We start from the raw sequence: 25,361 nt of genomic DNA, 5'->3' as shown, positions 1-25,361 counted from the left end.
AGTAGCTCTGGCAATCCCAGATATTGGCCTCTGCTCCTCAGCTGGCAAGGCAGCAGGTTTCTGCTTCATTCTTGTGGGCTCAGTGCTGCATGAGGGGTAAGAGGCCTCAGGCAACAGCCTTATAAATACATATCCTACCCAGTGCAGTTCCCTTCTTTTAAGGATGCCTTCCCTCCAGTTGCCACCTGCTTTTGGTCACTCTCTTTAACTTTAATGTTTGTTTTTATATGTGGTCCACAGTATATCATTGTTGTATGTGGGAAGTTACCTTGTTATTATCTGAAGCAGGACATTAGAAAATTGAAGCGTTATTTTCTTTTAATCAAATAAGCATCAAATATTTAGGAATATTGTAGGAAAGTATAAAATATACCCTAAATGGAATATCACAGTATATCATATTAAAACTTTGAAATAAGAATTGGAAACAGAACAAGGATGTCTGCTGTCACTGCACTCTTCACCATTAGACTAGAGATTTTAGCCGATGTAATTATTTAAGAGAAAGGAGGAGAAAAAGAAGCATGTAGACAGAAAAAGAAGAAAAACATTTTCATTAATTGTAAGTGAAATTATCTACAAGAGATTCTACATGCTATTACAGCTAATAAGTTCAGGAAGGTTTCTCGATACAAGGTCAGCATAGAACTAACAGTTTTGTGCACATCAGCATGTACATTAGCAAGAACCAATTAGAAAACATAATAAAAAAAAGTTATAATTCATGGTACACAGTATAATTCATCTGTAAACTAGCTAGGACTTTTTCTAACAAAAGATATAGGGAAAATTATAAGAACTTTTTAAGACAGACAAAAATAAATCCAAATTATGAATTAGCTCTCCCACTTCAATCTATAACTTCAGTACAGCTCAGTATAAATCTTAGCAAGATTTTTGTGGAACTGAAAAAACCGAAAAAATCACTTAGAGTATTTTAAGGCCCAAGACTTATCAAGGCTGTTATGAATATGGTCAAGGAGGGTCATGGAATAACTAGACCTAATTTTTAAAGCACTAATAAACTTAGAGTGGTGACTCAGAGATAGACACATAGATTATTAATAAAATAGAAAAAAAGCCACAAGTAGGTTCAAGCACACGTGAAAACTTGGCATAATAAAATAGGGTACAGTTGGCTTGCCAAAAAGAGTGTGTATGTGTGTGTGTGTGTGTGTGTGTGTGTATGTATATATATATTTATATACACACACATACCATACCATACATAAGAATAAATTCTAATTTGAATAAAGATCACAATTGAAAAGCAAACTTCAAAAATTTTAGAATGAAATATGTCTTTAAAACTACATAGGGGGCACTTGGGTGGCTCAGTCAGTTAAGCATTCAGCTCTTTCATGATCTCACAGTTTGTGAGATCGAGCGTGAGATTCAGCCTCACATCAGGCTCTACACATTCTCTCTTCCTCTCTCTCTGCCCTTCCCCTGCTCATATGTGCACATGAGCAAGCGCTCTGAATAAATAAATAAATAAATAAATAAATAAATAAATAAACAAACAAACAAACATTAAAAAAAACTTTAGGTAGGATGTCTTAAGATAAAAAATATAATCATAAAGGAAAAAAATTGATAAATTTGACTAAATCAAAAATTTTAACTTTAGTAAGATGTCATTAAAATGCATCATTAACAAAGTTAAGTATATGTAAAAGAGAATTAGTGTCCAGAGTGTATAAAGAACTACAACAATTTAATAAGAAATAGTCAACTCCCTTAAAAATGGGCAAAGAATATGAACCAGCAATTTACAGAGGAAAGAACCTACATGGCCAGTAAGCAGGTGAAAAGGTACACAGTATTGCTAGAAATTGGGAAATGATAAATTTTAAGAATTTATATTCCTCAGAATAAGTATTTAATATGTGTATTATATGTCATGTATAAATGGCATTTATTTGTGCAATTTAATAGGAAAATAGGGATTATCATATATTGCTGATGGAAATATAAATGGATATTACTGCTTGGGAGAAGAATTTGGTAATATATAATAAAACTGAATAGATACATCCATGAGACCCAGAAAATTAACTTCTGAATTTCTAACTGAGAGGTTTTCACATGTGTACACAAGGAGACATGTACAAAGTTTATTGCAACATTGTAGCAAAACTGGAAAGTACATAACTGGCTTTCAGTAAATGTGAAATGGATGAATAAATTTGATATATTCATCCACTGAAATACTTTTCAGACATTATAAAAAATGAATGCATTTCATCAAACTGTAGATCTCAAAATAATATTGAACGAAAAAAGATAGTTGCAGAATATATATATATATATATATATATATAATGTAAAGGCATTTATATAAACATGTAAAAGCTTCTTGGAACAACAGTGTATGTTGCTTGTAGATATTTGTGTATCTCATACAAATACTGAAATATCAACTGGGAAAGTTACACATCAGATTAATAAGTTGTCTTTGGGAAAGTAGTGAGGTATGATATGAGACTGGACAGAAGATCAAAGGGGACTAAAAATCTATATCCTTCTATTATGCTTGTGTTAAGTATGAGGTAAAAAATCATCAAAAGGCTAGGTCAGGTGATTGCCAAGGTTCATATCTAGCTTAGAAGCACTTTCACTTTACTTTTCAAGTTTATTCTTTGAAAGGCTATCTTTTATACATAATTTTTAGCGATTTACCAAATTGTTTGTGATAAGAAGACATAGTCATCCTCTTCAGATATCCCCTAGAACAGGTTTCTGATAGAAGAGGAGTATATCTAGAGTGATGCTTTAAAAATGAACACATTTTCAATTTTATATTAATTTCTCTACAAACCCTTTTTTAAGTGATCCATCTTTCCAAAGAGTTTTCTTCATATGGGGGACTGAATGTTTTTGTCATTTATTCATTTAACAGATTTTATTGAACACCTAACATGTGCCAGATTATAATACCCCAGGGGGCAAAACAGATAAAGCCTGCTTTCATGGAGTTAAATTCTAGTCAAGGAAGATAGCCGGTGACAAATTAATAAAAATATAAAATGACTGGTGGTAAGTGCAATAATGAAAAGTGAAACAGAGCAAGGAGGAGAGTGATGGAGAATATTTTATCTGGGAAAGTCAGGGAAGAACTATCTGTAAATGATAACATCTAGCAAAGTTATGAAGAAAATGAACAGATAAGCTATATGGGAGAAAAGTCTTAGAAGCTGACAGAAAACACCAGTACAAAGGCCCTGCACCAGCCTTGAGAAAATAGCACCGAGGATAGTGTGGCAGGAGCTGAATGAATGAGGAACAGAGGAATAATAGGAGATGAGATTAGAAAGCTAGCTGAAGGCTGGGTCATCCGGGGCTTTGTTGGCCATGATCAAGACTGGAGGGAAGGACTAATGTGGTTTGGACAAAAAATCACTCTGGCCATTTTGTTGACAATAGCCCACAGAGTTGTTGGGGCAAGGAGGGGGAGGTGTTAAGGAAAGAAGCAGGGAGACCGTTTAGGTTACAGTAACACTTTAGACAGGAAATGTTGGGGGTTTAGAAGAATGTGGTGAACAGTGTTTGGATTCTTTATTTTTTAGGAGCAATTCTTAATCTGTAGATTACTCTCTTATCTCAGGGAAATTGTGGGAGTTACTAAGAAGAGAAAAAAAAATAGCACACTTTAGCTGCTAATGTGTTATAAACTATACAAATCCCAAAAGATTTAAAAACCTCTAAAAAGTCTTCCGTGGGATTGTGGGAAGGGGATTTCATTTCCTCTTAAGTGGAGGTATCATTTGCTTTTCTTGTTCTTTTTAGTCATTCTGATTTTTGCAATTGAACTTAATTAAGTCATACTTTGTTCTTTAAAACGTGAAATTTGAAATCTCAATACAAATGAAAAATTTTGAGGTTATTGATTGCATTGACTGTAATGAAATTTAAATGTTGATTTTTTACTCTATAGATTAACTGCATAGCTGTATAAAGAGGCAAATAACCATTTTTTTTACATTTATTTGACTAGAATCTTTTATGAGAGATAATTTTGTTTGTAACATCTTTTAAGATATAAACTATCTCTGAACTTTATATGTGATTTCATTGCATTTGAACTTTAATGTGTTATAACAAAATTCAGATGACAGTTAAATTATTTTATACTGACTTCATTTGTATTCCGTATTAATAATTCACTTATTCAGTGGCTCAGTTAAATTGATGTATAGTGCCTTTATTTGGGTTATTTATTTCTTTTTTTAATTTGATTTTTTTAATGGATTATTTATTTCTAAATACATTATCCCCTTCCAATTTATTACCATAGTAGTTAATCTTTATTACTACTTTTATGTCTACGGATTCCTTTCCCTAGGCTGTGTGCCTGTGCATGAGCGAGCGTACATATGTGTGAATGGGAGGGAGAAGAGGACAAGAGAATCTACTTTATAACAAGTCTTTAGAAATACAGATAATATTACACCATTATGGCTTTTAAATGCCAAACAAGTCATTTTCCAGAGTGGCAGGCATTGAATAAAAATCATAATTCATTATAAACTCTCTGTCCTATTTCTATGTATAATAATACATATCTGCATTTTAGTATGTCTCTAAAAACTTAATTGTTTATTCAAAACATCTGTTAGAATGATACATTGTAACAGTAATAGGTTGACTGTAGCAGTGAACTCAAGATATTTTGATCATGTTTTAGGGCTGAATTTAGTACAGTGAATGGGAAATAGATGTATGTTATGCTTTGTGAAAGATGCAGTTTTAGGGTATTATGCCTAATGTTAAAAAGAATTTTACTATTTCAAATATTTAATAAATTTATCATTTTTATTAACATAACTTTCTTTTTCTTTTAGCAAAACTGTACAATCTAAAGTGGACTGCATTTTGGTAAGTAAAATAACTAATATTAAAGTTCTTTTGTAATAGCCTTTTCCACTATATCAAATATATTATTCTTGAGTAAATATTTATTTTAAATATAACTCAATTTTAGCAAATAAAATTTGACATTCAATTACAACCCTATTGGTGAACTGGCTACAAGCTATGTAGATACTTTCCTGTATCTCATCAATAATGAAATCACAACCTGAGGCTGTTGCGTGTTTTTGAAGCTTACTGGCTTTTACTTAAGATGTTTGATGGTTTAGTTTTGTTGATAGCATGCATATTTTTCCTATTTAGGTTGCTAGACGTTAGGAATTAAAGCCAAGATAATAGTTCTAATTTATGTTGCAGTTAATAGAACTCTTAAAAATGAATTTAAATGACAGCCTTTTTAAATGCTTCATGGATTAATTTTTGTTGGTATACTTTTCATGTTTGGTTTGATGGCCTTCAGGAATTAAAACCACAACAATAGTTTAAGATTGTATTTGTAGTTCGTTAGCTCCTCTCTTGAACATGTGAGGGTAGGACCTGAAGCTACTGGGGCTACTGGAATAGTACTGATGTTTAATGAAATCTCTGCTAATGGAATACTCCCTAGGCTCTAAAATACTCAGTGACTCTGCACTGTTAGATTTCCCCACAGTGTTCTTGTAGTTAGTCCTCTTCCTAGTTTTTTGTGACATCAGAACTTTCTTATTCAGGTTTCCATGTTCCTTATAAGCTAATTTTTTTTGTGGGAAAGGGAGGATCTTTACTGTCTGGTGCTGAAATAGTATGTAATATGTTATTAGCTTATGAAATTATTATGACCTTATGATATTATTAGCTTATTAGCTTCTAGGTAGGTGAATAAATGGGAAGAGTTCATAGGAGAGGTGGTAATTTGATCAGTTCTCCTGTGCTTTTCTAACCTAATAGTTGAGATTAAGTACTTCATGGAGATGTTTTTCCTTGTTTCTTTCACTTACCCTTTCTTCTTCTTCTTTTTTTCTTTATTGGCCTCACAATAACCCTCTGAAGTAGGTAATCTTGTTACCTTCCTTTTATCAATGAAGAAATATGCTGTTCGCTTCAGAAAAATAATTAAACACCTTCTGTCTAGCAATGCTAGCTAGATACATGGGATTCAGAATATAAAAAGGACGTATTCCCTTGCTCTCAAGAATTCACTGTTGATCACAGTGTCATATTCAAGAGTGCTGTTAAGACCTAGGAAGATAGTAATTGGGGATGGAGGGATGACTTTGCACCCAATCCCCAGAGGATTTCCTATCTGCCCCAACCCTCAAGAGTTTCATTGTTTATCACTGAGTAGTTATGGCATACTGCTTTCTTTTCAGTACCTGAGATACTGTTGGAGGATTATTCAGCTTTTGAAGAAGACTGGTAGAATTTGTAAGATATGACATTTATAAAATACTAAATAAGAAAAAGGCTTTTAAAAAACCTTTCAAGAGTTCAAAATTGTTTTTATGTTAGCATAAGGTTTAAAGTTATGTATATTTGATGAACAAGATAGTAAGATCTCTCTCTGTCCTCATGAACCTTATAATTTATTGAGTGAGGTATATATTAGATGAAGTCAAATAAATGAACATTATAACTTCAGAAAATGATAAATGCTATTTATCATTAGAAAATTTTTGTAAGGCAAAAGGAGGCAAGTCATGGGGGTAGGGTAAATTTAGATTGGATGATCTGAGGAAATGGCATTTGAGAGGAGAATCCAGCCTTGTGTGATGATTTGCCTGTGACACTTACTAGGCAGAGGGAATAATAAGTACAACGATTCTGAAGCAGGAAGGAGTTGGGGACATTTACAGAATACAAAGTGCAGTGATCTGGAACTTATAGAGAGAGGAGAGAATGATAGGAGAAAAGTTCAGGTAGGGAGTTTTTTTTCATAAGGTATATTTGGCCATGGCAAATAGTATGGATTTCATTCTCAGTACATAGAGAACCAATTAAAGGGTTTCAAGTAGGAGAATAGTATGAAATGAAAATTCAAGGCTCTTGCTCCCATGATGGCAGTGGAAGATGGAAAAAAAGTATATGGATTCAAGGCTTATTTTGTATATAAAGCCAATAGACCTTGCTTGCTTATGCATTGAATGTGCAGGGAGAAACAAAGAGGAATCAAGGATAATTTCTTTCAGTCTAAAAGATTCCCTTTAATATTTCTGGTAAGGCATGTTTGCTTTTAATGAATTTTCTTGGTTTTTCTCTGTAAATGTCTTTATTTGCCTTTGGTTTTAAAGGATAGTTTTGCTGGAAACATAATTCTTTATCAACAGGTTTTATTCTTCCATCACTTTGAGTATGTCATTCTGCCGCCCTTAGCCTTTGTTGTTTCTGATGAGTAGTGAGTAATTTATCATGTTGTTTTCATGTGCATGATGAGTTTTTTTTCTCTGGTCCATACCAAGATTTATTGAAATTCATTCACTTGCTTGTTTGCTCACCCATTTACTCTAGCTTTCAACACTTTTTGTGTTACATGTGTATGTACGGATCACTTTGTGTTTATCCAGCTTGAGATTTGATGAACTCACATCTATAGATTATTCTGATTGGGGAAGTTCTCAGCCATTATTTCTTCAAATATTTTTCTGTTCCTTGAATTCCCCTCTCCTTCCAAAGCTTCCATTACATGTATGTTGAAATGATTAATGTTATCCTTTCAGTCTCCGAAGCTTTGTTCATTTTTCTGATTGTCTTTCTCAGTGTTCTAGTTTCTCTGTCTTTATTACAATTCTCTTTATTTGAATCATTGTCATCATGTTTCCTGTGTATATTTAAACACAAGCACCCTTATCCTGGCAGTACTACTGTCCGGATCATATGGGATAGGTCATGGGAGTAGACCAGGCAAGAATGACACAGACTTTCAGCAATTAGTACCTAAAGTTCAGTTTTTAATGACGAAACATTTCTTAACATGTTGTTTGCCATTAGTGCCCAAAGCCCTAAAATTGTTCTTCTTGACAGTTTTATATCATTATATAGTTATTTTAAGGGGAGGATTTGCTGACCTCATTTTCTAGATTCCCCAGCCTTCTCACAAAGATTTTATATGTTTTCTTGTAAAATTTTATTATTTTAGCTTTTTCTATTAGGTCTTTTTCTGTTAACCATTGTGATTTAAATTTGTGTTTTGTATGAGGTGAACTGCAGTCTTTATCTTTTACCATGTGTATGGATATCCAGTTGTTCCAGCGCCATTTATTGAAAAGTCCACCCTTTCCCAGTCACCTCCTATGTCAAAAATAATCATGTGTGTGTCCTTTTCTATCCTCTTTTTTCCCATCCATTGCTTTATCTTTCCTTATGACATCGCCACACTGTCTTTTTTGTGGTAGCTTTGTAGAAAGGCTTGATATCAGGTAATATAATGGTTGACATTGATTTTAGCATTTCCATGGAAATTTAGAATAGATTTGTCATTTCTTTTTTTGTTTGTTTGTTTTTAATTTATTCATTTTTGAGAGACAGAGAGAGACAGAGCACAAGCAGAGGAGGGGCAGAGAGAGAGGGAAACAGAGATTCTGAAGCAGGTTCCAGGCTCCCTGCTCTCAGTACAGAGCCCAATATGGGGCTCTAACTCAAGAACCATGAGATCATGACCTGAGCTGAAGTCAGATGCAAAAAAAAAAGGAAAAAACGTAAGTCGACTGGGATTTTTGATTGGGATTACAGTGAATTTATAGATCAATTTGGGGTCAGTTGACATCTTAACAACAAATCTTTTAATCCTTGAGCATGGTATATCTTTATATTAGTTGGTTCTTCTATAATTTTTCTCAACAGTGTTTTGTAGTTTTCTATGTATAGGGTTTATATTCTTTATGCTCAACTTAGACCTAAATATTTTAATACTTTGGATGCTATCATGAATGGTATTTAAAAATGTTTGTTATATAATGTTTTATTGCTAATATTTGTGTAGACCTTGTAGTCTGAAAACATACTAAGTTTATATATTATATTCAGAGGCTTATATGGAGAATCCTTTGGATTTTCTACCTACTTAATCAAATTGTCCATAAATAAAAACATTTCATTCATATTATTTTTTTAAATGTTTATATATTTTTGAGAGAGAGAGAGAGACAGAGTGCACGTGGGGGAGGAGCACATATAGAAGGAGACACAGAATCCCAAGCAGGCTCCAGGCTCCAAGCTGTCAGCACAGAGCCCAATGCCAGGCTTGAACTCATAGACCGTGAGATCATGACCTGAGCCAAAGCCGGACGCTTAACTGACTCAGCCACCCAGGCACCCCAGGATGTTTCATTTTAAACATCTATTTATTTTTATTCACCTTATTGCTCTGCTAGGACCTCCAGGACAACATTAAATAGAAATGGTGAAAGTAAATTCCCTTTCCTTCTTCCTAGTTTTAGAAGAAAACCATTCATTCATTCACTTTATAATATGATGTTAATACTACTTTTTTTCATGGATGCTCTTTTCAAGCTGAGAATGTTCCCTTCTGTTCCTGTTTTTCTAAGAGTTTTTTTTTTTTTATCAAATGCATGTTTTATTTTATCAAATGCTTTTTCAGCACTCATCAAAATAATCACAAGATAATTCTCCTTTCTTTATTCTGTTAACATGGTGAATTACACAGATTGATTTTCCCAAGTGAAACCAATCCTTGCATTTCTGTGATAAACTCTACATGATACTCTATACTTCATGTGTTGCATTATACTTTTATATATTACTACATCAGATTTGCCATTTTGTTAAAGAGTACTGTCTGTATTAATTAGGGCTTTGGAAATACTATTTTCTTGTAAAATCTTTTTCTGTTTTTGGTATCTGGGTAATGTTGACTTCATATAATGAGTTTGGAAATGCTGTTCTCCATTTTCTGAAGCAATCTATTTAAAATTATTATTTCTTTAAGTGTTTCATAGATTTTACTAGTAAAACTGTGGGAAAGGTATTAGTTACAGACTTAGTTTCTTTTATTATTACAGGGCTATTCTTCTGTTTATTCTTGATACCGTTTTAGTATTTTAGTCTTTGAAGGAATTTGTTCATTTCTACTATATTACTGAATTGTTCATGTAGTGTTGCTTATAATGTTCCTTTATTATCCTTTATTGTCTGTAGAATCTGTAGCAGTTATCTCTGATTCCTGATAAGGGCCCTTTATATCTTCTTTTTTTCTGGATCAGTTTAGGTAGAGGTTTAGTAATTTTATTGGTCTTTTCACATGAATTGAGTTTTGGCTTTATTGATTTTTCTCTTTTTGTCAGTTTTCTATTTTGTTTCTCTTCTAGTAAGTATTATTTCTTTCTTTCTGCTTACTTCTGTTTTAAATTATTCCTATTTTTCTAGCTCCTTAATATGGAAACTTGAAACATTTTTTCTTTTCTGTTGTAAGCTAAAGTGCTGTAAATTGTCCTATAAGCACTGGTTTAGCTGTATCCCATATTATGTTATATTTTCATTATCAATTTTTTTTATATTTCCATTCTCATTTATTCTTATACCCATGGGACATTTAGATATATCTTGATCAGTTCCTAGATAATTGAGTATTTATCAACACTTTTTTGTTATATATCTTAGTGGATAAATTCAGATGATTCGATTACAGTAGTGTAATATAATATAAAGTAATAAAGAAAATACAAAATATAAAGAAAAATAAGCAAATTAACCTGTAGTTAACTTTGAAAACCTTTGTGGCTGGTGTGAAGGAGACGAGAGAGGAGGGTTATTGTGAAGGATAGCTTTCACTATCAGTAACAGAATCACTGCCATCTTTTGGCTCAATGGAATCTTTTTCTTTTTGTACAACTTTAACAAGGAACCTATCCAATGACCTACAATGAAGCAAAGCATTCCTAAGGTTACTCTTGTGTGGAAAAGCAAAGGACTGTCCATAGGTGCTTTGACATGACAAAAAATACACTAGTGCCAATTGTGGGCACCTTGCAGTGTTCTGAAAAATTACTGACCGGCACACACCGCAGCCTGAGACCAAGCATCCGAGCATAGGAGACAATCAACCACAATCCCACAGCAAGTGAGAGAGAGAGAAAGAGAGAGCCATCTGCTCAGTTGTGATCATGTGACATTGGGCATCATGTAGTACTCGTATTGCAAGACATCGCTTGTTTATCAAGTTAAAATTTATTAGAAATGTTTGCTCATTTTGCAGAACACTCGCAGAACAGGTTACTTGCAATCCAAAGTTTCAGTGTGTATTCAACTGTCATTGGATGGAATGTTCTTAATCTAACACTTAGGTCCAGTTGGTTGTTTTTTTTTCAAGATATAGGGATCCTTTTCTTCCCCCCTTATTTCAGTTACAGAGAGGGATACTAAAATGTCTCTCTTGTGATGGTTAGTATTTTTTTCTCTGTGATCCTGGCAGATTTTGCTTCACGTATTGAAGCTATTATTGGACATAAATATGTAGAAGTATTATGTCTTCTTTGTAAATTGGTTCTTTTATTATTATGATGTTTCCATTTTTATCTCTGATAATATTTTTGCTTTGAAGTCTGTTTTGTCTGCATAATCTTCCCCTCTTATAATTGGTGTTTGCTTGTAAGACATATCTTTTTCGAACCTTTTTTTACTCTTAAGCATTATAGGTCTTTATGGTCAAAGTGTGTTGTTGCTGTTGATGACATCATATACTTGTATCGTTCTTACCCAGTCTGACAAGCTTTATCTTGTTACTGCTTACTTGTATGCTTGAGTGTACACATAAGATTTTGCATTTATTTTCTTGTAGGTCTACTGTTAGTTCTCCTAGTTTTAGTTTATCTGAAAAAAAAATCCTTTAATTGCCCTTAATTTTAAAGGACACTTCTTTGAATAAAGAATTCTAGTTTTTCTTTCATCATTTTAGCAGTGGTGATTCACTGTCTTCTGGCTTGCACAGTTTCCATTGGGAAGTTTGTACTTATTCTTGTTTTCCTGTATGTAATACATTCTTTTTTATTCTCCTTTAATATCTTGTAAGATTGTTTATTAGTGGTTTTCAGCGGTGCTATTATAATAGCCTTAGTATGATTTTCTCTGTTTTTGTCTTGCTTTTTGTTCATTGAGCTCCTCAAATGTGTGAGTTTATATTTTTCACCAATTTTCAAAAAAATTCCTAGTCATTGAAATATTCTTCATTGCCCCTTCCATCCTGGAACTCAAAATAGGTCACAAAGGCTATGCTTATTTTGTTTTCCTCTTTTTGCTTCATTTTGGATAGGTTATATTTCTTTATTATCACATTCACTAATATTTTCTGCTGATGTGTCTAATCTGCTGTAAATCCCATTGAGTGAATTATTATCTGTTTTAGATCTTGAATTTTTCAGGTCTAGAAATTCTACTTGGATATTTTGTTTTGGTTTATTGTCCATTTCTCTTCTTATTAAACCCTTGGGCATATTTATAATACTTTCTTTTAAGTCCTTGTTTGCTAATGATATTATCTTTAAGTCTGTTTTATTTACTTATTTTTTGTTTATTGCAGTTATGGGTCATGTTTTCTTCTTTGCGTATCTAATTATTTTTAATTTAGTATTTATTTGTTTGTTTATAGTGTGTGGGTTTTGTTCTCTTCCTTTAAAGTGTATTAAAGCTTTCTTAGGCCAGGAACTAAATTACTTGTAGGATAGTTTGATCCTTTGCTGTGTTTAAGCTTTGTTGGGGCAAATCTATAATGGCATTTATGTTAGAATTTAGCTTTTATACTAAAATATAATTTCTGGTGTCTATACTGCATTCCTTGGGTGTTCACTGAGATCTCTCAATTCTGTCTAATCAGAATTTGAACATGTCATAGACAAATACAGTTCCCTGGTGATTCTGTACCCAGCTTCATGGAGTTTTTCTGTACTCATACAGTTTAATATTCAGCAGTAGATTGCAAATCTACATGATTTGTGTAGATTTTGAAGTGATTTCATATCTTCCTTTTGGTAGTTTGCTTTCTCAAACAGTGATCTGTGTCACTTTAGTGTATCAGTACTTGGCCATGTTCTGCTTGAGTTCCCCCTCCTTGTACCATTTCACAAGTTGCCTTCAGATGGAATTATCTTATTTGTGTCTTTTCTCTCAGATGTAACAGTTCTATGCTAAAACAGTTGTTGGGTATGTTTTGTTTAGGTTTTTAGTTGGTGAAGCTGGGAAAGGTGCTCCAGTGTCAGGTACTCCTGTGTGGCCACATTCATAAGCCCATTAATAGATATTTTAAAGATTCAGTAAAATGTACAGGTCCCTTCAACCCCCTTCATTTCCTAGTGAGCTGTCATCTACTCTTCTCCACAAAAACTGTTTCAAACTTTTAAACTAAAGTTCCCAAACTCATTTCTTCTCTTACTGTCAGCAGATGATCTCACCTCCTACTTTTCTGAGAAAATAAGAGGACACAGTGAAGGTATTCCACAAAATTAACACTATTTCTTATCCCCAACTCACTAGTTGCTCACTTCTGTACCTATTGTCTCCCTTCTCTTTTCTCCTAATAGTAGAAATATCTTTCTGCCTTTCTGAAAGTTGATCTCTGTCTAGGCTCTGATCCCATACCTTCCTATCTCAGAATTCCTTTATTCTCTTTTCCTGGTTTTTTTTTTTTTTTTTTTCTCATTTTCAACTAGCCTTTTTCTGTTAAAAGTTAAATGGTTAATCTTTTCTCATCTATTAAAAAAAACTCCTTCTTGAAATTCACAACCTTTCTCTTGCTACCATGTCTTCCTTCTTTCTTTTGAAACCCATTCTCATGCCTCACCTTCCATTCACTCTTCAACTCCAGCAACAAGTCTTCCAGTAACCACTTCTCTGACACCTGTGTTTACCAAGAAGACCATGAATGGTCGGTCTCTTATTGCTAAATATAATGGTCTCGGTCCCTAATTTCACCACCCTTTTTCACTTGACTGTTGATCATTCCCTAACCCTCCTCATTTAGTACGTTACTATTCTTTTCATTCCTTAGATACCACACTATCTTGGTTTTCCTGCTACATCTTAGGCTGTTCCTCTCCAGTTTCCTTCAAGAGCCTCTAGTACATGTCTGCCTGAATTGTCTGCATTCTGTCTGTATTTGCCCATGATGATTTCATCTACTTTGATGGTTTCAATTAATGTCAGTATGGTGATGTGTGCTAATTATACATCCCCACCTTAAGGTCTAGATTTCATCTATCCATCAAGTTTACCAGAATGTCCCATAGTTACTTCAAACTCCTCTTTTCCAGAACCAATCTCATTGTATCATACCCCAATTCTGAACCTACCTGTATTAGTTTCTTATTGCTGCTACGACAAATTACCATAAACTTAGTGGCATAAAACAAAACAAATTTATTACAGTTCTGTAGGTCAGCAGTCTGACACGCCTCACTAGGATAAAATGAAAGTAGCATCAGGGCTGTGTTCCTTTTGAAAGCTGTAGGGGAGAATCTGTTTCCTTGTCTTTTTTAGCTTTTAATGGCTGTATCTTCAAAGCCAGCAGTGGCTGCTCAAGTCTGTCTTACACTGCATTACTTTGACACTTCTCTTTTTGTGTGTTCAGAGTTCCCTCAGGCTCCCTCTTACCTGGACACTTGTGATTACATTGGGCCTACTGTATAATCCAGGATAATCTCTCCATCTCAAGGTCCTTAATCACATCTACAAAGTCCCTTTTGCCATGGAAGGTAACAGGTTTACTGTTTTCCTGGGAAGAGAAGATTAGGACATGAACATTCTTTGTACCATATTGTCTTAGTGGATGTACTCATTCATCCATCCTAAAAACCTGGTAGTCATTCTTCATTCTTATTCTCAGTGTACCTCATATCTGGTCACTCACCAAGTCCTATCAATTCTGCCTCCTTAATTGATCCATTTTTGTCCGTCCCTACTGCTGCTGCATTAATCCAGGTTGCCATACTTGTTAGAAATACTGCAGCTCTTTCTCTGCTTCTAGACTCTTCACTTTCATTCTGTCCTCTGCAGCACCATTATAATCAGCTTTATAAAATGTGCATCTGTTATTTTATACCCTTGCTTCACACCTCTCACCAGATCCCCATTATTCTTTGTTAAGTCATGGGAGACCTTTCATACTCATGTCTTACTTCTCTTGTTTAACCTTACCTTTTTTCACTCCCTCCACAGGCTCTCATTAAGGCATAGCGAACAGTTGTGAAATAAGAGAATATATACTCTCTAGAATAGTGCTGTCCATTAAAACATGGCTAATGAACACTTAAAATGTGGCTAGTGTGACTGAAGAACTGAATTTTTATTCCATTTAAGTTAATTTCAAGTGAAATAGCTACATGTGACTAGTGGCAACCAGTTTGCGTTGTGCAGGCCTGGTTCTCAGGCCTCGTTGTGCAACAATGGTTCTCAACCAGAGGCATTTTTGCCCCCTATGGGACATTTGACAATATCTAGAGACAGTTTTGATTTTCAACAGAGTGTGCGACCAGCATCTAGGAGGTAGAAGACAAGGCTGTTCAAACATTCCACAAAACACTAAACATCACCCTGTAACATACTTATCAGCCCAAAATTGTTAGTAATGTTAAAGTTGAAAAAACTCTGGTCTAGACCATCTCTTCTTCTTCTTCTTTTTTTTTTCCTTCTTTTTCTTTTTCTTATATTTTAAGATTCTTAGGTATCACTCCCTCTGGAATACCATCTGTGATTTCTTAGGTCTGAGTTTGATACATCTGTGTCCCATATTATCCTGTGTTTTAATTACCTTTCTTGGTATTATGTAGTCATCTGTATGATAATTATAATAAGCGTTTTTATTTGTTCTTAGCTTCTCAAGTGTAGGAATATATTCATTATAATATGGGCAAAGGCATGTGACAATGATCAATGCATATTTGTTAGGTATATGAATGAGCATAAACTAATCAATTATTAAACATTGCAATTTAGAATATAAAGAAGGTTGCCACCTTCAGTTTAGGCATTTTAGAGACCTTAAACTTGCTAAGATATTTGAATTTATTTTTTGGAATTACTTCACAGTTTGCCAGTAAGAACAGAAACTTATTTCATTGTTTTGGAGGAAAAGAACATTTTTTCTTTTTCTGACATTTTCCCTTTTTTCTTGTTCTACTCTACTTACATATACCCCTTCCTTTCCTAGTCTCCTGTTAGGAGATAACCATCCTGAGCCACCACCACTCTCCTTTACAGAGTACAGATGGGGAACTAAAACTTTACTGCATAGATGCAGGAAGGACGCAAGCAAATGAAGTGGAACTAACAAGCCAGAAACTAAGGAAACTGTTTAGCAGTATAGCAGAATGGCTCAGAGCCGAGGCTATAGAATGAAACAGACGTGAGTTTGAATCCTTGCCCCAGCCAATATTACCATTACTGTTTGAATTGGGACAATTTTAACCTAAATCAGTTTTGTAACAAAGGACATAATAACAGTACCTATCACAGAGTTGTTGTGAATATTAAATGAGATAATTAGTATAAATACAGTGCCTGGCACATAATAAGCACACATGGCAGCTTTAGTTGACGGTGTTATATGTGTAAATTGATAATATGGATCTAATTGACTTAAATTACCATAAATTTGTTTTTAGAAGTCTAAACATTAGTTAAAGACACATGTTCATCATCACAGAACATATCGTTTAAAAATGAATGCTGCCCATATGGAAACACTGCGAGGAGAGCATTGAATCCCTGAAACCTCATGAACAGAAGATGGAAAAGGTTGGGAATCTCCTGGCTAAAGCCTTCTGAGAAGCCAGAAGGTGCATATTGTAGAACAGATGCCGGTGTCAACACTCCATACTCTCTCTTCCTCCAGGCCTTTGTAGATGCTATTTCCTCTGCCAGCTGTGCCCTTCTCAGGTTTTTTTCACTTGGATAACTCCTGCCCCTTCTTTTGGACTCGGTTCAGAAACCTTTTCAGAAAGTTTTGTTCATCTACTAAGAATGAATTCAGCTGCAGATAACAGAAAACCCTATTGGTGGCTTACAGAAATAAGAGTTTGTGTTATCTAACAAGTCCAAAATTAGGCATTCTAGAGTGGTGCAGTAACTCAGCAATGCCACTGGAGTCCTAGGTGTTTTGTTTTTTTTGTTTTTTTGTTTTTTTGCTGTGTCATCTTTTGTTCCAGTCACATCATTGATGGCTGCTGCACTTATCTGCCTTTGTCCAAATGGTGAGGCAGGAAGGGAGGAAAGGCAAAAGAGCTTTCTTCTAGAGACGTTCTGTCTTTATTTTAGGATACTTTACTTCCCTTCTGAAAACCCACTTCAGAAACTTCAGACTCCAGAGTAATGTCATTTGGGTACTCCTAGCTGTAAGGGAAACTAGAACATGGAGGATTTTTTTTTTTCTAGCCTCTATATGAAAGGAAGACAAAGAAGAAAATGGTTAGCAATTTATGTATATATGTATATATATACTAGTTCAACCTATCTGCATTACCTTCTCATTTAAGAGCCCCTGCTTTCATGCACCCTATAAAACACTCTGTACTCCTCTTAAAGCTCTTACCACATAGTATGCTAATCACCAGATTAATTTGTTTTCTTCTCCAAAAATAAGCTTTTGGAAGTAAAGACTATTTCTTATGGTCTTTATATCCCTAGTGCTTAGCACAGTGTCTAGTACATGGAATATACTCAGTAAACATTTGCTGAATGATTATTCACAAACAATAATTATCAAAAAGAATGTATAATATGCATATAATATACATATAATATGCATACAAACAGTTTCTTTGTATTTGTTATTGTTTTTGTTGTTAGCGTTTATTGAGTATGTATTACCATATGCCAGATGAGTACTTTACATGTTTTATCACTCTGTCTTCTTAATTTGCCTATGAGGTTAATCTTGTTTTCATCTTCATTTTATAGACAAGGAAGCTCAGACAGGTTAAGTAATTTATCCAAGGTCATAAAACTTGATAATTGGTAGAATTAGGTTTTTAATCTAGGTAATCTGACCCCAGAACCCAGGCTTTTAAAAACTGTGATACACTATATCATTTTTTAAAAATATCTGAAACATGAGTTTATTTGTGAATTTTTTGAAATTCTGTTTCTTATTATAATCAAGAATTATTTCTCAAAATATTAATCAAGAATTATTTTTGAAAATAATTTTCCAACTTTAAATCTGAAATGAAAAAATTAAAATCTGATTTTATTATTTTACTGAATTTTAGTAGTCAGTAATTCTAAATGCAATTTAGTTTTTTGCATGCAGGTTGCTTGAATGCGTTTTAAAGAAATAACATTGTCTCTAAAACAAAATAGCTAAAATTATTCTAATTAATTAAATCAATTATAATTGCGAAGACTATACCACTATGAAATCTAGAAGAAGTGAAAAAATTTAAATTGTATCTATGCTAGTTTTAAAGCCTAGCATTTTGCCTGTTTATCAGTAAAGAAAAATGAAAATATTTGTAGTGGTATAATTGTGAATAAAATTTTTTTGTTAATGTTTTAATGCTTTTGCAATTAAAGCATTTGGTTTTTACTTAATTTTAATGATAGCCAATATATCTTAAACTAAATTTCTCATGAGTTATAACACTTTTAGATCTATAATGTCGTTATACATTTGTAAAGTTGATCCAGTTACATTTTTTTTTAAATGTTTATTCATTTTTTGAGAGAGAGAGTGCAAGGAGGGGAGGGGCAGAGAGAAAGAGGGAGACACAATTCAAAGCAGGCCCCAGCTCCAAGCTGTCAGTACAAAGCCTGATGTGGGGCTGGAACCCACAAAATGCAAGATAATAACCTGAACTGAAGTTGGAGACTTAACCAACTGAGACACCCAGGCATCCCCCAGTTACATTTTTTATAACCAGTTTAATAGTCGAGACTAAATCTTACCCTTGCCATACCTAGTACTGGAAGATTAGCTAGACCCCAGCAGAATTTGAAAGCTGCTCAGTCCATATTGCTTAGTCCTCTTGCCTTAGTTTAGTTAAATGAACTACCTGACAGGTGTAGGAAGGCCTGAAATGTGAGAGAAATAACCATGAGTGTAATTGGTATAGGAAAAGCCTGTTTTGGTTAGAGTCCATCACAGCGAGTTGGGGAATAACAGTTCACATTTCCCAAAATATGGTCCTTGGAAGAATAGTCCCATAGAATGTTAAAATATTATGCAAAAAGTTTGAAAAGTCAAAAATGTTTCATGAACTTTGGATTAAAAAATATCTTAAAAGCTGTTAATATGGTGTTACATGTCATGAATCTTAAGTACTCAGTGTGTTCTATACGTTTTTCCCCTCATAAGACTTATCATGAAAACGGTTTTCTGGGCCACACTGTTTAGGAAATGATTGGTAAAATCTGTAGAGCAAGTTTCCAGAATAGAGAGAGAGAAATTATTTCCCGTATGTTATCATTCGGAACTACCAGGATATTGAGAACTTCCTACTTACGTTACTGTGTTTTAGGTGTTTGCACCACCAGGAAGCAGTGTTTCTAGCAGTTCTAATGTTTAGGTTCCCTAAATGATTAGTCCTGCTTTGAAATTATTAGAACTAATAATGGTTAAGGGGGCGGGCAGGGGAAAGACTATATGTTTTGGTTCCTGTTAGGAAGACTAATGTAAATATTAAATAACATTCAGTTTGTCAGGAAATCAGTCGGAAGTACCAAGAAAAATATATGTCTCATGGATTAGGCAGTTCAACAGCAATCCTAGTAAGAATATAAATGTAAGATTAGACAACTTTTGCTTACCTTTTTTCTCATTAGTTGGAAAGATAAAGGCTTAAAACCAAGAATAAGGGAGGGTATTTTAAACCATTTGAGTCCATATTTTAAACCTCTCAGGAGGAGTATGCTGCCTGACTTCTAGGGCTCTCTAATGGACTAACTGACCAATATTGCAAAAGGACTCAAAACAAAAAACAAAAAAAAACTGTTTTACAGAACTGTGCTATAAATCCTGGGATAGGGTTTATTCATATGAAAGTTGACCAAAAGAGGACTTTGTAGGATTATCATTAAGAAGGAGAAGTGGTAAGTGACACAGAATTGCCAGAAGACTATTCCTTTTAGAGGGTTGGAGAAACCTGAAACTGGGTGACAAATGCCATCATTTAGACCATTCAAGTAGTGAGGCAGGTTCCCTCCAGAGGAGAGCTCTCAGGAGGGTCCTCTTGCAAGGGAGTACAATAGAAAACTTGAAAAAGTGAACTTGTGATGAATCTGTAAGTGTGTCCTAGGTTCTGAATATTGATTCATTAATCCTTTAAAGACTCTGTCTCCCACTCCCACTAGAATAGTGTTTGTCCTCCCTAAGGAAATGAACAAAAATTAAAAGACTAAACTATGTTTTAAAAAACTTTATCTCTTGGGACGCCTGGGTGGCTCAGGCAGTTGACTTCGGCTCAGGTCATGATCTCGCAGTTCATGAGTTTGAGCCCCACATTGGGCTCTGTGCTGACAGCTCAGAACCTGGAGCCTGCTTCCGATTCTGTGTCTCCCTCTCTCTCTCTGTGTCTCAAAAATAAATAAACATTAAATAAACATTGCACTCTTTCTCAAAAATGAATAAACATTAAAAAAATTAAAAAATAAAAAACTTTACCTTTTTAGTGAGCACCAAAGCCTTTAGTGAGCACCAAAGGTTGTTTTCAGGTAAAGCAACCAACTTTCTGGGCACATATGAGTTGTCCATTACAAAATCTAAAACCTAAAAATAGAATCACAAAAAAGGCACCAAATACCCCATCTGAAAAATCCTGTTTAGCATACTAGTAAGTTCATTAGAACAGGCAAGGAGAAAGCCAAGCAAGAAGTCTGTCTGTGGGAAGTTTGTTCATTTATCAGATATCAGAGATCCCTATGTGGAAGTTCAGCAGTACCTGGATCCTCACCAGGGTTGTATTTGGAGCACTGCAATAGAGGATATTTCCCTGGCTATTCTAGTATCATTTCATCTTGGCTTATAGCATCTTTTTAATATGGCTTTCTCTGAATCTAAGTACATTCCTGGATTTTAAAACATATGCTAACTCAGATATGGACTGGATGGTAATAACAAGCAGGTCTTTCCAGCAAATCAAGCTTCTTAGTGCTTATGACCCTGGAAGGAATCAGCACTTAACCCTGTAGACCAGAGGAACTAATCTAGAGAACCACAGGCTAGATCTGTTCCACGGAGGTGTTTTGTTTGGCCCACGTTGACATTTTTTAAATTTCATATTGGTTACCACATTTCAAAATTGGGAGAGTTCACAGAAAAAAAATTGTGTGTTTGGTTTCTCTTGAAAACTCAGGGCACTAAGTCCTTACTTCCATATGACAACAGTTACTAGGCTTCGGTAGCAGTTACCCCTTTCAAACATGATCTGTACTCTCCAGTCTTCTCAATTCCCACCAGGCTTTTGTTCCTTAGCATAAATACATTTCTTCCCTATAGTCTGTTTTTAATCATTTGCGTTACCTGCCTGGCATTTGAATTTGTGACCTCTGTGTTAGATTCTTTTGGGGCAAGGTTCTTCTGAGAGTCATTCTTTACAGGGTTGAGGGAGCCATAATGATATGTATGAGGACAGACAGAAGACAGCCTCTCTTTTTGTCTCTTAGTAATGTGGGCTCTCTTTACTGTCTGTTCTTGCAACATTACAACAGCTAGTCAATAGAAATCAAAAGTAGGGTAGAACAAAGAATTATGGTGGCTCTTTTGAGAGTCTTTCCCATTGGTTAGCCATTGTGCGAAACATTTTCATGTCTTATTTCCCACTGAAACTTTCCCTGACCACTCTACTTTAAATTGTATCCCTTTCCAAAACTTTTTATTCATAGCATTTATCATAATCATGTAACATTTGTTTCATTTTTGAATTTCGTTGATTGTCAGGGTGCCTGGGTAGCTCAGTTGGTTAAGCATCCGACTCTTGATTTTGGCTCAGGCTGTGATCTTGTGGTCTTTGGGTTCGAGTCCTACTTTGGGCTCTGAGCTGTCAGATGCTTGGGTTGCTTTCTCTGCCTCTCTCTCTCTCTCTCTCTCTCTCTCTCTCTCCCTCCCTCCCTCTCTGCCTCTCTCAAAAATGAATAAATAAACTTTAAAAATAAATAAATCCATTTTGTTGATTGTCTCTCCCTTTGTATTAAAATTTAAGGTCATGCCTAAAGCATAGTAGACACTCAGTGCTGGATGAATGAATGAATGTTCTCATTTAATTTTTAAACTTTTCAAGTCTATCCCATGGTTAATGTCTTTGGTTGGAAGCCAGTTATTTGAGTGTGCCTACTGCTGCAGTGAGTGGGCAGGAACTAAAAGATGTATGCAACATGAGAATGTAGTATATCTGCTCCTTGAGAACCAAACTAATGCTGTTAGAGTGGGACTAAGACAGACGGTACTCTGCTGGACATAATTTTCAATAACTTGCCCAAGGAACAATTTTTAAAGAAGAGGTATATGGGGGTGTCTGGGTGGCTCAGTTGGTTAAGCATCTGACTTCGGTTCAGGTCATGATCTCACGGTTCATGAGTTTGAGCTCCACATTGGGCTCTGTGCTGACAGCACAGAGCGTGAAGCCTGCTTTGGATTCTGTGTCTCCCTCCCTCTCTGCCCCTCTCCTGCTCATGCTCTCTCTCTCTCAAAAATAAATAAACATTTTAAAGAAGAAGAAGAAGAAGAAGAAGAAGAAGAAGAAGAAGAAGAAGAAAAGGAGGCACTTGTCCTCTCCTGCCCTCCAGAGGTGTTTAATACGTCATTGAGGGGGCATGTATGAGGTCAATACAACTGGAAGGCTTCCTTCCTCCTTTCCCTCCTTTACAGGAGAAATCATGCTTTCTGACCCCACATCCTTTCTGTGATGAATGCTAAATGGTGAATGAATGCTAAATGGTGACTAAGGTCAATTGACTAACCCAGACTTGATTGAAACAAAAAACTTTGTTTGCAGTATCTAATTAAAATACATTGTAGCTTGAAAAAGGCTCATTGTTATGGGGTTTATCTTGGGATGTGACCCTAGGGTTACTGTTAGTAAGTAAAGACCTATTTCAGAATCTGACTTTTTCCTTTCAGTCACTTGGTAAAGAAATGGGTAACTTTCAAAAGAAAGCATTTTTGTGTAGAATTTACCGGGGCAGGGTAGAAGACTTAACAAAAGGGCCAGATTTAAATAGCTGGTTTTGTTTTTTGAGTATCATAAAGAAATAATCTGTACAAGGCCAAGCCATTTAGAGGATATTGAACCTTTTATTTTATTTTATTTTTTTACATTAATCATGAGTTACTTTATCCTCTCTTTGTACGGGAGGACAATATAGTCATAATGTGGTTTGTTTGTTTTTTTTCCTCCTGTTAAGGACTCAAGTGGACCAAATTGCCAGTAAGGCCCAAATCATGAGTTCTAGTAATTCTTCTCTTTCATAATTGTTAAGAATGCCCTAACCATTGTCAGCTAGTTTTCAAATTCATTTTATTGTCACAAAGAAAAATAGGAAAGAATAATAGCTATCTCTCACCATTACCTGAAAGAAACACAATTTTATTACTATCTCTATATTCATAACAATGGCATAACACAACAAAAGCATAGTCTCATAGCAAACAAATGAATTGTTATAGGATTCTAGTTTTTCTGTCTGCATTTTCAGTCATTTCAAACTTGCAGAAAGTAAACTAAGGAAAAAAAAAAGGAAAGTTTATTAGAAACAGAGATAGAAATTACAGAACTGAATTTTCATCTCTATGGCCTACACTTTTGTGGAGGCTGTAGCTTTAAAATCTTGAAGAATCAACTAGAAATCCATTTTAGAACATAATAGCTGCGCTCTTGGGGACCATTCTTTCTTCCCATGCTGAAAAAATTAAAAACAAAATGACTAGAAAGACCTAAACTTTATCCTTCTTGTTAGTGCCACCCCTCCAACCCCAACCATTGGTAGAACCCTGGGGTCTTTCTGTAAGGGATGCAGAAATGTTGATAATAACCTTTGCCTCACCTAAGTGATCCAGAGAAGTACTAAATGATCATCCCATGTTGATCACTTGTTTGTAGAATTTAACTGTGGGTACTAGTGCCCTCCTCTGAGTCCTGTATCGAAGGGACCCAAATCTATCAATTTACGTGCCCTCTGCCTGTTTGAACCCTAGGACCTACTATATGAATATTTTAGCAATATGCCCTTGTCTCAGATTTTGTTTAATCTTTGGTCATCTGGGCACTTATGTAGACATGACACTTGCTACCATGTTACTCATTATTTCAGTTTCAGAGTTGCAGCTTCCTTCTTTATTATTAAGCCCTTAAAACACACACATACAAAAACCAGTATATTTTAAAGTACATTCATTAAAATGACCACTGTTAGATACAGTTAGATGTTTGGATGTCCTTGGCAATGTCTTTAACTTTTTTTTTTTTTCATGATTTAATCTGTTTCCAATTTTATGTGCAGAACTTTCCTAACCTATGACACAGTATCTACTCAGAAATACCTTACTTACCCACTTGGAGTGTGAATTTTCCGGTGCTTACCTTGCAGCCCTTCAGGGCTTCTTGATGTGGGAAGTTCTCTAGGTTTGATTGTAGTTGAGGCAAGCTGAAGGGGGTTTTTTGTTCATTAGTTTGTTTTCAGATGGCCATGGATTCTTTAATTCACCCAGCAGAATTAGAAGAAAGTAAGAAATTTTGGGTTTCGCTGGAGTTTGCTTGTCAGCCTTGCTTTACTTTTTCTAAGCTGTCCCTTAGTAATTGATGTCTTTCAAATGAACTCAGGTCACATTCCTTATCTCAGAGCAGAATATTTTGAACAGAAATTTAAACCATTTTCATTTTCTATCTAAATCAGTAAATTTACAAATAGAGTAAATTCTCACAATAATACAAATATAATAAAAATTACTCTTCCCATTTGATTTATATTTTCTAGGACTGAGAATAGAAAAATAATTTCATCTTACATTGTTTGTAGCAGGTAGCTCAAAAGAAGATCCCATCCCGTCCCCATGCCCACTATGGTTCTATCATAGCAAGTTAGGAAACTGAAAATTAAGAATTCTAAGAAACAAGGATTGAAAAATAAGAGTCCTCATACCTTGACCTTTTTCTCTGTCTTCCTTATTCAATCCTGTGGGAGGACAGCTTTCACAACTGCTCGGGCCTGAGAGAATATAATATCAGGTATGTGATTGTTTCCATCAATTAAAAAAAGCTATAAAAAAAGCTTCTACTTTCCCCCTTTTAGTCCTTCTGTCAGTGATGCTGGTGAAGAGGACTTTTAGTTCTGTGCTCTTGAATTAGTGTCACCTGAGGGGAAGAAATTGGATTTTTTTTTTCACATTTTATTTTGTTTTTTGCTTTTTTGTTCAAAAAATTAAAGGCAAATTCGAGCATGATTATCCTATCAGTGTATATATTTTCCCTCCATACATGATTAACTGAAGAAACAGTCAAGCTGGAGAATTTAGGTTTCTGGATTTTAAGCTGACTGTGCTAAATATAAATTTAAATTGAAACTTTTTAAAAAGACCTTTT

General features: G+C 34.7%; 1 protein-coding gene across 4 annotated transcripts in view; it reads left to right on the top strand.

Annotated features, from left to right (window-relative positions):
* Positions 1-25,361, top strand: part of RFX7 (regulatory factor X7) — a 133,373-nt gene that overhangs the window by 51,241 nt on the left and 56,771 nt on the right. For 3 of the 4 annotated variants that reach the window (XM_086710754.1, XM_086710755.1, XM_086710756.1), the window contains one exon: positions 4,845-4,878. In XM_086710754.1, the coding sequence (XP_086566880.1) occupies positions 4,845-4,878 (34 nt within the window). Of the gene's footprint in view, positions 1-4,844; positions 4,879-24,968; positions 25,008-25,361 lie in introns of all 4 variants that reach the window. The other variant, XM_086710757.1, reaches the window with a different exon arrangement.

The sequence above is a fragment of the Puma concolor genome, chromosome B3 (assembly GCF_028749965.1).
Source record: "Puma concolor isolate L17-30 chromosome B3, mPumCon1.1.hap2, whole genome shotgun sequence".
Lineage (NCBI taxonomy): Eukaryota > Metazoa > Chordata > Mammalia > Carnivora > Felidae > Puma > Puma concolor.
The sequence above is the reverse complement of the archived record's forward strand: the minus strand, read 5'-3'. Positions and strand labels throughout refer to the sequence as shown.